Source organism: Vicugna pacos, chromosome 8 (genome assembly GCF_048564905.1).
Source record: "Vicugna pacos chromosome 8, VicPac4, whole genome shotgun sequence".
Lineage (NCBI taxonomy): Eukaryota > Metazoa > Chordata > Mammalia > Artiodactyla > Camelidae > Vicugna > Vicugna pacos.
The window spans coordinates 56,568,812-56,582,035 of NC_132994.1; the positions used below are offsets into that span (position 1 = coordinate 56,568,812).

The 13,224-nt window shown below is 43.5% G+C and overlaps 1 protein-coding gene and 1 long non-coding RNA gene across 3 annotated transcripts in view; both read left to right on the plus strand.

The window, feature by feature from the left end:
- The first annotated feature begins 2,807 nt into the window (after nt 1–2,807).
- The window catches only part of HECA (hdc homolog, cell cycle regulator), a 37,016-nt gene continuing 26,599 nt past the window's right edge, over nt 2,808–13,224 (plus strand). The window contains exon 1 of one of the 2 annotated variants that reach the window (XM_072965929.1): nt 2,808–3,361. In XM_072965929.1, the coding sequence (XP_072822030.1) occupies nt 3,091–3,361 (271 nt within the window). In that variant the 5' untranslated portion in view covers nt 2,808–3,090. The remainder of the gene's footprint in view (nt 3,362–13,224) is intronic. The other variant, XM_072965928.1, reaches the window with a different exon arrangement.
- Nucleotides 6,228–8,598, plus strand: LOC140697883 (uncharacterized). Its single transcript, XR_012075266.1, has 2 exons — nt 6,228–6,288; nt 8,255–8,598. It is a non-coding gene; the product is annotated as an uncharacterized lncRNA (long non-coding RNA).

Here is a 13,224-nt window from a genome sequence, read left to right on the forward strand (position 1 = left end):
ATCTCAATTTTCCTGTACTTTAATCTAAAGCATCTCCATCCTCACCACTTAAAAAAAAAAACCCACCAAAATATTTAAAGAAAAAAAATAAGGCCAAAGTCAAAGTCACCAAAATATTTTGAGATCCCTCAGCCACCTCTAGTGAGGGATATCAGTAATGAAATTAATCTAAGTCCAGTGGCCCACATAAACTATCTTCCTCCTCAGCTCCACCGCCCTCCCCCTGAAGGCTCCATTAACTACCATTATCATTTCTTCCAGTTTTCAGAATTTCTTGACCTAACTTTCCTTCGTCCCTGACGTATAAGTGGTCACCAAATCCTGCTGCATCTACCTTCAAAGCATTTGTCCATTTATTTATGTATGTATTTTTTGTGCATTTATTAAATACTGACTGTGTACCATGGGCTGTGTTAGGCACCAAGGATATAATGACAACTAAGACAGACAGTTTCTGCCATCACAGAGCTTATAGTCTAGTAGGGGCTCAGAGAAGAGACAAGTAAACAGGCAATTTCAATACTGCGTGGCTAAGCTCTCGTGGTGGGCAGGGAACAGGGAGCACATGGAGATGAATCTAGCTTTGGCTTGTCAAAGACTTCCTGGAGAATTGATGATTTAGCTGAAACTTTAAAGTTCAGAAAAATGTAGCCAGAAGAAGAGTGCTTTAGGCATCCTCCATTGAATGAAATATTATTGAAGACTAATTGTGGGTCAGACTTTACGCTAGACTCTACAGAGTTAGTTAGAAAGACAGACGATCCTGGCATTCCCAAGTGCTTAGGGGAGTTGGGCTGGGGAAGAAATAGAAAAATATAGGCACAAAATATCTAGTATAACTATGAATACGACACTCTAAAGTGTCACTTTCCACTAATAAAAATTAAGGAATTAAAAGGTTCATCACTTTTCTACTGAAAAGTCCAACTAGCCATTGCTTCTGGGTATCTGGCGCTCTTCCCTGCAGCTCCAGGCTTTGCTATGGACTCTGCTACGAATGCCCAGACTCCTCAATCAGAATCTCCCCATTAGATGAGCACAGGGAGGGCACGTCCCTGTCTATCCCTTTATGCTTCAGAACACAGCCAAGGAGCCTTTCTGGTGAGCTGGATTAATTAAAGACCACACTGCATAGAAGAGGAGAATTGCAAATTGCTAACATAGTTTTCCCTCCATAGTTCACAGGAAAAAATGTATACGTTCAACAAATATATGCTAGCTGGTCCCTGAGGTGCCTAAGACAGATAAAGTCTCCTTCTTATGGCGCTTTCATATGAGTAGGAGAGAGACAGGACATAGGTAAACGTATACATTGACAGCATAATTAGAGATGGATGAGGAAAATAAACAGGGCTGATAGGTATCTTCTGATAGCTCTTCTGGGGAGTTGTTTTAGGTATATCACGCTGAAGGAAGTGATCTCTTTGAGCTGGGACCAGAGGGAGGGAAGGAGCTAGTGTTAAAAGAGGCAGAAAAAAGTTGCAGAAAAAGAGGCCATGTGAAACCCTTCCCAGGGTCCCCTGCCCCTCAAGTCATTGTCTTATCACAGGTGTCACTTTCTCTTCCTTTTTTAAAATAGGTTATTACAAGATATTGAATAGAGTCCCTAATACTATACAGTAGGACCTTGTTTTTCTGTTTTATATATATTAGTCTGTGTCTGTTAATCCTAAACTCCTAATTTATCCCTCCCTCCCATCCCATCTGGTAACCAAAAATTTTTTTTCTATGTCTGTGAGTCTGTTTCTGTTTTGTAAATAAATTCACTTGTCTCATTTTTTTAGATTCCACATATGAGTGATACCATATGATATTTGTCTTTCTTTGTCTGACTTAGTATGATAATCTCTAGGCCCATCTATGTTGCTGGCAAATGGTATTTTCATTTTTTTATGGCTGAGTAATATTCATACACACACACACACACACACACACACACACACACCCCACATCTTCTTTATCCAATCATCTGTTGATGGACATTTAGCTTGCTTCTTTGTCTTGGCTATTGTAAATAGTGCTGCTGTGAACACTGGGATGCATGTATCTTTTTGAATCAGTTTTCCTCTTTCCCGAATATATACCCAGGAGTGGGATTTCTGGATCATATGGTAACTCTACTTTTAGTTTTTTAAGGAACCTCCATACCCACAGGTATCACCTTCTAATCTCCATCTGCTCACAACAGTGGCCACCTGTCTTGCAGGAGAATTCAATCTTATCCACCGGGATTGGCTTCCCCCAACCCCCGCCTCCCCTCCAGGCAGGGCCTGCTTCTTGGTCACAGGTAACGTTTAGTTACATCCCTGGAAGATGGATCCTGTTGGAATGAGCAGTTTTGCCACTAGACAGGGACAGCCTTCCATTCAGGGACTCTGCTGTTCTTTCTCATCTAGAAACTCGACCCTATTTCTTTAATTACTGAATCTATGATTGTTCCTGAATGGCAAAACCTTTCAAAGGATGATTAATCCGAAATCCTTTGTTTTCCATTCCTGTTCTGGTCACCTGCCTATTTTTCCCGTACCGTACTGTTCTAAGGCTTAATTACATGGAGGTCAGGAGGCCACCCAGTAACTTCAGACGCCACAGGATTGGCCTTCTGGGCCATTTCAGGATGGGCGGTCCACAGACCCCGGGTACTACAGAGGTCCTGGATGACGTCACTCGAAGGCGGCCGCTCAGCACGGGGCGTGACGTCATGCGGGCGGGCCCAGCCACCGTGAGGTCACCTGGTGGGCGCGGCCAGGCCGAATCCCCAGTGTCGTCACGGGCGGGGGCGGGGCCAGAGCGTGTCAGCGAAGCCGAATCAAAACAAGCCGGAGACCCGCCTTTTCCCTCCGGCTCGGGAGCGTCTCGCTCGCGCCCCGAGCCCGCGGCGCCCGCGCGGCTGCGAGCCTCGGGTGGCCGCGCGCCGGCTCCAGGAAGCCGGGCAGGGCGCGGCGGCCGGGATGGCGCGGCGCGGGCCGCGCGGCTAGACGGGCGCCGGAGGAGCCGCCGGCTCGCGCCCTCCGTGCTCTGCCTCCCCGAGCCGGCGCCGCGCCGCGGGAAGCCGCCTTCGCCTACGCGGGGCACCTGGACGCTCGCGAGATGCCCAACCCCAAAAACAGTAAAGGCGGCCGCAAAAACAAGCGCGCCAACAGCAGCGGGGACGAGCAGGAAAATGGAGCCGGGGCCCTGGCAGCGGCGGGCGCGGCGGGCGCGGCGGCCGGGGGGGCCCTGGCGGCGGCGGTCGGCTGCGGAGCGGCGGCGGCTGGAGCACCGAGTACCGGGGGCGCGGCAGGCGCGGGAGGCGCGGGGCCCGGCGCTGCCAACGCCGCGGCCGCCGCGGGGGCTGCAGCCGCGGGCGACGCCAAGAACGGTAAGACGGGGCCGGCGGGGCGAGCGCCAACTTCCTCCCCGACGGGGACGGCGCGGTGGCGGGGCCCTGGGTGGCGCGGGCGATGCGTGGACAATGCGAGAGTCAGGAAGTGCTCACCCCGCCCCTCCGCCCCGCCGCGGCTGCCCCTTCCTGGTCCCCACGTCCGGCGGCGGCGGCGGCGATCGATCGGCGGCCCAGACTCGGTGTTCGCAAGGCTCAACGGTCGCGCGCCCCGGGCAGCCTGCGCCCCAGACTCCGAGGGGCGCCCGGGTGCCCGGCTGCGGCAGCGCTCCCCTCGGGCCCTGCCCGTCGTGCCCGCGCAGGCAATGCCGAGTGTGTGCCTCTGGCTGGAGGGAGGAAGGAAGGGAAGAAGGAAGGAAAGAGCTGCCCAAGTTGAGAAGAATGATCCGATTGAAAACTTAGGCACCAGTTCATGCTTCCTTGTGTTCCCCTTACCCACCCGCCTCCCCCTACCCCCCCGAGTGAAGAAAAGCCTCAAATCCCAGCAAATCGAGGCTTGTTGTGTGGATTACCACAGGTGAAGAGGCCCCGAGACATTTTTCTATCGTAGGGTGTGTGTGTGGGTGTGTGTGTGTGGGTGTGTGTCGCGGGGAGGCGGGTGCTCTTTAATTCTCTTGCTCGCTTGAGGAAGGAAGAGAATCTGAACTTGACTTCCGTTCTCAGCCTGGAGTTTAAAAAAAAAATCATCCTGTATTTAATTCTGCTTCACATTTTTAGAGGGAAGCCCAATAATCTTAGTTGGTGCCTGAATGCACCTTTTGAGGGGATACTTAGGGAATGCTGGAGATGTGACAGGATCGCCGTTGTCACTGCAGAGGCATGGTTTCAGTTATAGGGTGCTGGGCAAACACTTTTGTACTTGGACAGTTCTTTGAATTCCTCTGGTCAAGCAGTTTTTCTGGGCAGGGAATATAGGTATATGTTAACGAAGGGCGATTAGGTTCTTTATATCTGGCTTTTAACTTGAAGGTTTCAGCTTTTGAAGCCATTCTTTATGTAGATCGTTCACTTTTAAAACAGGTTGCCTCCATTTAGAAGAACCCCACAGTGCTCTGAACATAGGAGATTGAAGGGTAGCCTATTAGAAAAAGCACCTTAGACCCCATTAGCTGTGTCTCTGCAATTTTGAAATAGGAAGGCTTTTTTTAAAAAAAAAAATTCTTCCAGGATCAGACTTAACCCCGTTTGTGAATTCTTGAAAATACAACTTTTGGCCATACTGCCTTCTCCGTGTTCTGTTTTCCTCGCTCTAAACTTCATTTTGGTATTGATTTGGCAAAGGAGAAAGAAGACAGACTCCTGGCTCAGCCATCCAGAAACTTTGTCATCTTGGGAAGGATAGCTTTTCTTAGCCTCAGTTCCCTCACCTGTAAAATTGGAAAAAAGAATTATACTGATTGTATTGGCACTCTCATAGGGTTGTCCTGAGTCTGAGAGTGTCCCTTCCCTAACCCGTCCCCAGTCCTGGATGAAAATGTAACAAGCTTGTAAAGTTTCTCAAGGAAAGTAAGTCATCAGTGAATGCTAGCTATCATTCACTCATTCAAAAGATATTAGGTGTTTGCAGTGTTACAAGTACTGTGTTAAGTATTAAAGAATAAGGTGGCAATCAAGAGAGAGGATGTCCTGGTTCTCATGGAGCGTGCATCCCCGGTGGTGGTTTTGGCTTACCCTACTATTTTTGGTCTATGTGGACGCTTCAGGTAGCCTTTTCTTCTTTCTCCGAAAGATTGGACCACTTTAAGGTGGTGTGAGGAAATGTTTTTCTTAGGCTGGTCGTATTTCCTGGTTTGTAAACATTAAACTATGATTATGGTGTCACCTATTACTGCTCTCCTCTGAAGTGGCAAACTCAGGTATGTTTAACAGTTCTGTATATATCTGTGTGAAGCTATGTATTTCTAATTTGGAGCTTGTTTTATTAAATGAATGGTGGTGGAAGGGAGAGGAAGAAATAGGCCAAACATTGCCATAATCACAGTTAGAGAAGGTACAAACTTAACGTATTAGAGCAGTGAGCTGAATTTTATGATGCCAGATTCTTGGTTCTGACATGGTGTGAAGTCTCAGTGAATGATTCACTTTAACTTGAAGACTCTCTCACTTGCAGTTGATGATAATGTGAACATGGGCCTCCTGTGTGTGAAATTGGATAAATGAGGAAATAACAAATGCTTTTTTTTTTTCTGTTTAAAGCTGTGCTTTATAATGTAGGGTTGAGAGAGGTGGCATTGGTAAATTATTTTTTCCTGTTTTTTTGGTGGGGAGGAAGGTAATTGGACTTATTTATTTATTTGTTTTTTTTAATGTAGGTGCTGGGGATTGAACCCAGGCATACTTTACCACTGAGCTATACCCTCCACGTATTGGTGACTTTTTGAAGGAAGGGGCAACGGATATGTGCAAACTCTCAGACTCAACTGATAAGGCCCAATTATTTTTAAATTCATAAATGACATTTACTTAACTAGTATAGTATTCCTAAGTATATTTCAGTTTCTTATTTAGCTGTTACATTAGATTCTTAATGATGAAATTAAGAATCAAAAAGTTATTCCAAAGATACAATAAATCTACATTCTATTAAACTTTCAAATGGTTTGTTTTCACTATTCAAGTCAGTTGTGATTTGCATTTCTGAGCATGCAAACTTAATGACTTTACCTAAGTTAATAGTATTCGTTTGTAGTCATTCGGAGTTTATAGAATGATTTTACGTCTTGTGGTTCTTGGGCAGCATGGACACCAGGACAGGGTAATATTAGTTCCTAGTTGTTCACTATTAGTCAGTAGTTATAAATAACTACTGATTCTATAAAAAAAGATTGCCAGTTAGGGATAGCTTGGGGAAGCCATGGCATAGTAGTAGTTGAAGAAGTTGAACTGGTTGCAGTTGTGCGTCTTGGGTAAGTTGAATGTTATTTGTAAGGGCTTTGTACCCCCAATAAGAAATGTATTAATGCATTTTAAGATACCGGTTTATGAAGCTTTTTGCGGGGATTGGAGTGAGTAAAAGATGAAGTGCCGTCCTCTTCCTACGTAGTAAACATCTGTCTGCACATATTGCAACATTTTGATTGTAGATGAACGAGATCTGCCTGTCATTATTTTTAGGATCTAGTAATCGTGCAGTGGATTATAACTGTGTAGTTTATTCTGGAATCTTGGTTCCATTAGGCCACCACTTTTTTGCTTGAGTCCTAAAAATACATGACCCTTTGGTCATGGTATCTACTTTTTAATGGGCCTGGATCCCAAGTCCTTTTATAAATTCCTGATTTATGGATGACCATGGTTGATCACTCCACTCATTCCTGACTGCCACCAGGACCCTGGGGTGCTGAATTTACCTTCCTTCATTCAACAGTTCTTTGTAGCAGGTGTTATAAATCGCTGATTTACCTAGTGATTGGCCTTGCATTCGGGAGACCTGTCTCCTCAAGTTATTTGCCGTATGATCTTGGGCAAGTCATTTGGTTTCTCTGAGACTCAGTTTCTGCATATTTAAAATGGGGTTATAGTATCTATCCATCCATATATAGTAAGATACCTATCTGTCTATTTTGTATTATTTCAAATATATATATGTGATATATATATGTATATATATACATGTATGTGTGTATATATATAAATAGTGCCTGACTTATATGTGAGCTTAGTGTTAGCCACTTGTCTGAGATTCTGAAAATAGTCTTTGAGACAAAGATTTACGTGCCAGAGGTTTACTGGATGTGCTCTTGGCATCATTACTAGTAGGGAAGGGAGGGGAAGCAGGATTGGGCAGAGGGAGGAGTTAAATTGTGATGCGGTGATGAAGTACTCCAGAGCTGGGATGGTCCTGCAGAGTTACCTTACCTTGAGGTATGAGGGCAGGGCCTTTAACATCCCCTGCCCTATCCCCCCATTGACTGGTCATTTGGACATGGGCTGCCCCCAGGAAGATGGAATGACCTGGGGGTGGCATCTCTTAGCTGGAGAGTCTCTGTGAACAGGGACTCAGCAGAGAGCCTTCAGCTCTGAGAGAAGGAGAGCTGCCGGTCTTAGTCCCCTGACATGGTCAGACTCTTCACTTAGACCACTAGACCACTAGTGCTGTTCACCTAGAACGCAGGTGTGGGATGAATAGTTCTCACGGGCGACTAAATCTTCTTGGACCAGGCTGGGGGTTAATTATCATTATTCATTTTTTGATGGAAAATGTGTTCTGAATTTCATACTTCTGCTTACAGATAGATTTTTGGAGTGCTATCTCTTCCTCCATAAACACGGATTGTATTTTTCTCAAACTTAGACCACCAGACACACTTTTTATAAACCCAAGTTTGTAGGATATTTTAGAATAAAGATTTTTTTTGAGGGGGAGGGGAAGGTAATTAGGTTTATTTATTTTTTTAATGGAGGTACTGGGGATTGAACCCAGGACCTTATTCAGTGGTAGGCAGGTGGTCTACCACTGACCTATATCCTCCCCCAGTAGTATATTTTAAATAGTTTCTTTTTTTAGGTGTTTACTTGAATGCTTACTAGATTTAAATTATCTCTACCCATCAAAAGGAAAATGAAGAATGTTTACCTGCTGTTTATTTTCAAATCAAGAAATATGTACTGAGGGTCTAGGTACGTGGAGCAACATTGTCATTCTAGAATTTTCTCGCCTTATCTAGAAGTTGCTTTTGCCATGTCTTTAAAAATATCTGCCACTTTTGGACCTTGTCTTTTGAAATCCACCTTTGTAATGGGGATTGGTAGAAAATATTGCTGCATCCATCAATGACTCATCTTGTGTACTTTGTATATTATAGTAAGAACTATTCCATGCTCTGCTAATGGTGTTTTATGCACAGTCCTTACTCTTTTTATTTGTTACAGGACCTGAGGTTAAATTCTAGAAACCATACCTTCAAAAAAGTCAGCTTTCCTCTGAGTCCAAGAATATATATCATTTATAGAGAAATGAAAACAGAAGATACAGTGGGAAATATCTTGCCGCTGAATCCGCCTATGAATTTACTCCAGGCTTTTAGCTATGCACAATTTGAAGAGTTTGAAAGTATCAAAAGGAAGGCTTTCGGAAAAAGGATCTGTCCTGATTGACACCGGTTCTGTGACCTTTTTAAGGGATTGATTTAATTAAAAATAATTTGTTATTTCATTATTTTACCAGTGATGAAATGAGCATTTTGGAAAAAAATTAAAAAGAAAAAAAGAAGATAGGCAAAGTTCTCTTTGACTTTCTAATCAAGCACATAATTGTGCCACTTCGATTACCATTGTTAACATTTTGATACATATTCTTACAGACTTCTAAAAGTACATGTACAGTTTTTGGAAAAAACGGAAGTCAGATTATATATTTTATAATCTGCTTTTTACATGTACAGTATTTTGTGGCCATTTTAGCAGAGCAGTAAATACAGGTGCATCACTGTTTTTGATGATTGTATTATCTGCTGTCTTATGTCTGCATCTTGGGTAAGTTGATCATTCTGCTGTTGTTTAATCTTTAGTTCTTATTTACATGCCTCTGGGCACTATTCATTTATTTCCTTTGGATAAATTCTTATCTGTGGACTTGCTTCGTCTCAGGATATGCACATTTTTATGACTTAATACATGCTGACAGGTTGCCCTATGGGAAGATTGTACCCTGCTGTGGTCAGACCCCTTTCCCTGTGGCCTTGCCATTCCCTAGTTCTTGTTGTCCTGAAAACATGTTGGAGAATTTCTGATGCCCCTAAATGTGTCAACAGCCGGAGGCCCCCATTTGGATCAAGAGCCCGGAGCAGTTGCTGCCACAGTTGGGGGCACCTCCCAAGGCTGCATTGATTTCTCCTGGGGACTTCTGTGCTCTTTAGTGATTTGGTGGCTAACAAGGATTCAACAAAATACGTAATAACAGTGAACGCTATTTTAGCAGCTGGTGATGGTGAAGATGAAGGCACAGACTTTTGAAATTGTGTCTGCGCCATCATTCTAATCTTAAGAAGTAAGGCCTAGAATTTTTACAGTTTTGGTCAAGAAGCCTGCTGTTTGAACAGACTAGGTGTAAACCTCGGTACCATAACTTACTAGTAAAGTGACTTTGGGGCAAGTTATTTAACCTCTCTCAGCCTCCAGTATCTAAATGCAACCCTTTCGAGTGTTTCTGAAGATTAAAACAGTATATGTGAAAGATTTTGGTGTAGGGCCTGGCAGATATGGACACTGTCACCAGTAACTTTTACGAGTTTTGTGATTTGTTCAACCTTATCCAATTTCAAAACTTGTTAAACTATTCTGCTGTTGACAGCAGACACTGAGAGACAATGAGATGGTGGTGAAGGGTCTGTAAATATTAATACAGAAAAGTCTGTGGAATCATACAGGTTTTTATTCAAACATTGATTTGACTATATGTGATTTTCTATTCTTCCCTCATCATCTCTCGATCATAGTGTACCTGAAAAATCAGATGATTTAGCCAAAAGAAAAAAAGTAAAAACAAAGTGTGAAAATGGTCCCCTCTCTCTTCATTCAACCATTCTTTTATCCATCGTGTGCATTGAGTGCCTGCTGTTGGTCAGGTGCTGTGTTAGGCTCTGAGATCACGAGGACAGAAGAATTGGGCCCTGGGGACTTAAGGTCTAGTTGGGAGTCTTTCTAGAAGTAAGAGCGAGTAGGTTATGACATAGACTATGCAAGGGCAGCTATGGAATAAAGAGCAGGAGCCTGTGAGATGGTCAGATATAGGGGTAAAGGTTGTATCTGAAGCTGTCAAGAAGGGACGTGAGCACGTGGCAGTGAAGAGTAGCTGGAAGGAAGTGAAGTGCGTGGGATGGTCTTTGGGAATCAGCCAGGGCACAATATTACTGAGAATTAAACAGAAGACCTTCTCTTCTCTCCAGGCAACAACTAGAAAGACCATTCCTTAGCTCATGCATTCATGTGTTTACTCATTCACTGTTTTGTTCATCTGTGTACACATGCATTTACTAAACCTATGTGCCCACTGTCTTCTGATTGGAAGTGTAATGTTGAATTATACTTGGAGGCATCAGAATCTGCACCCCCCCTGGGCCCATGGTGGAGCTGGGACAGAGACATGTCAACATCGGGAACCATGACACTGTGCTGTGGGTGCCCGGTGGGAAAAACGATTTGTTTCCTGGAAGAGGGGTCATTTGAGCTGAGTCTTGCAGGAAGAGGAATAGTTAGCTCTGAAAGCAGAGGAAGGATGTTTCGAGCAGAAGGATGAGTCTTGGTTGCTACCAGGAGTTTGTAGCTGGTTTGAGGTATAGTGATAGGACACGGGACTGGAAAGGGAGTGAGGCCAGTCAGATTTGGATGTTTTATAGCCAGTGCAGAACCATCTCTGAGGTTTGCAAGCAAAGACATGGTCAGCTGAGCCTGCAAAGGAGGATAATCATAGGTTGTTGACAAGCTTGTAAAGTTTTTGTATATTTTAACAGAATAGGTATCTTTTGACAATCTTTCTTCAGATACAGCTAATCAAGGTTTGGCGATCCCACCTGCATGGACCGTGGATTGTGATTTTTCAGTAAAGTAGTGGGCACACTGCACGCACTGCCTTTCTGCACAGCGAGATGAATGTCACAGCACCCAAGGCTGCTATGTGGAAGGTCTGTCTTAATTGTGGGCTACCAGCATTCCAGTGCTTTGCAAGCCTTGGGAAGTTAGCTAATTGAGGTGAACTTCAGAGGACCCAGTGGCAAGGGAGAGCTTGGGGCCACTGAGCAGAAGAGCTCTCTCTGGAGGGAGAGGTTGTGCCTATGGTTTAGTTCCCGTATCTTGACAGAGAGTATATAACTCTGTACTAGGTAAGACTAATTATCTTGTTGTGTCATTTTATTTTTCTCATCATCAGATCAGTTTTAAAACAATAAACTCTGGTGGGGAAGGAGGATGTCATTGTTTTATACAAAGTGACTGTGTGTGTTTTAATTCTGTGTATTTCAGAAAGGTTCCAGTTCTCTGGTTACTGAAATCATAGGTTGCTTTAGCTAGATTGTACTTGAGAGGTTTTTTTAGAAACTGGCAGAAAATGAGTAGCATTTCTAATACTTAATTATATGTTCTGATTTACCAGAAGTAGTAAGGTAAAACAAATTATTTTTGCTAAATTATACTTAGGATGATCATACTTTAAAACAGTCTAAGAGTAGAAACAAGAAAGATTTTAAGAGGAAGTTTAAAGAAAAGTGAGGGAAGAAGAAAAGTTAAAAAGGAATTGTTAAATGTTAATTGTGTAATTGTTTAGACTGCAGTTAAGAACATTAGCATTGTTCCCATAAATGCTCATAATTCGTTGTATTTCATTGATTTAAATTATGAGGGAGCAAAACCTTTTTCTGCCCTCTTAGGTTCATGAATTTGGAGCCTGCAAAGTAAACTGACAAAAGACAGATTAGCAAGAGAAAAGACAGGTTTACTGACGGAAAAAATGTGACTTAAAGGGGTGGTTAGAATTTGTGGCTTATATACCATCTTAATAGGAGAAGGGGAGGGGAAACTTATAGGAAAACAAGTGCCTCCTTGTAAGAGTAGGGGATGGGGGAGCGGGCACCTATAGGACTATGAATAACTTTTTGAAAAGATAAATGGGCCCTTAGAGAATAGGTGGGTGACATGATAGTTCTGTGACAATGTTTAGGTATGATGTGGAGACTTATCTCTGGGGGTAAAAGTCAGTCTTCCTTGCTTACTTTTCGGGAGGGGATTTATGACAATTGAGCTCTTTTGAGGGGAGCTGCTTTTGGGCAGATAAGATTTCAGGAACTCAGATGCCTTCAGCTCAAAATAATTTTTAGGCTACAGTGGCATATTCCGGACCCCTTCGGAATATATTGCAGCTCAACATCACCCTGGTAATTGCAATTAGATAGACAGCTAGCAAAAAACTGTTATAATTCAGGATTTCTGTTTTTCATTTTATTGGATATTTATTAGAAATAGATGGCCTTAAGGCATGAAACTGATAGGATGAATTTAGGCAAAAGTTAGCAGGGTATCGAGGGTATCAAATTGTTTCTATAAGTAAGGGAGATATTTATCAAATTTAAAATGTATGTTTTTCCCAAGGGTAAGCATAGATTTGATACCTTTGGTGATACCCCTTCAAGTTGTAAAAGCATCTCAGGAGAGACTTGACACTAAAGCTGAAACTGAATCACAAACTCTATTTTAGATTTCTAAATGTGATACCTGAATGTGATGATTACTGCAGTATAATTAGGAGAGCTGTATTATAACATAACTTCTTATTAAAGTGACACATTACTTGTTACACTCGACAAACCTCAGTGTCTGGGCAGAAATGGAAACTGGGGAATGTACAGAATCAAGGTCTGGCTATTTTTGATTGGCAGCAGGTGCAGTCTGTAATCCGAGAGGCTGAGCCTGGGATGCTTGGTGATGGTTGTTAACGAACAGACACGGTACTGCCAGCAGCCATGGAGAGAGCTTGGCAATGAGAAACAGGAAGTGTCTTTCAGTGGGAGAGGCAGAAGCGTGCACATCTAATTCACAGGGAGGCTCCAAGAATTCTTCCAAATGGCTTCCAACTCCTCAGATCTGTTCTTATTGGGCAGCGCTTACAAGTTGGAGAAACGTTAGCCCTGTTATGACATGGTTCCACTGTATTAGGCATTTAGTTTTAGAAATGTCGATGATGTGCTGCAGTTCAGTAGCGAATTACGTAAGATTCCTGGATGGTGGGTGTGTTGGGACTGCAGGACCTATGCGATCCACAGAAAGGAGAAGCAGCCATTGCCAGCGACAGGAACATTGGTGATATCACAGCTCCTTTTACTGGGAGCCAGGTGTGACACCCAGCAGTCTGC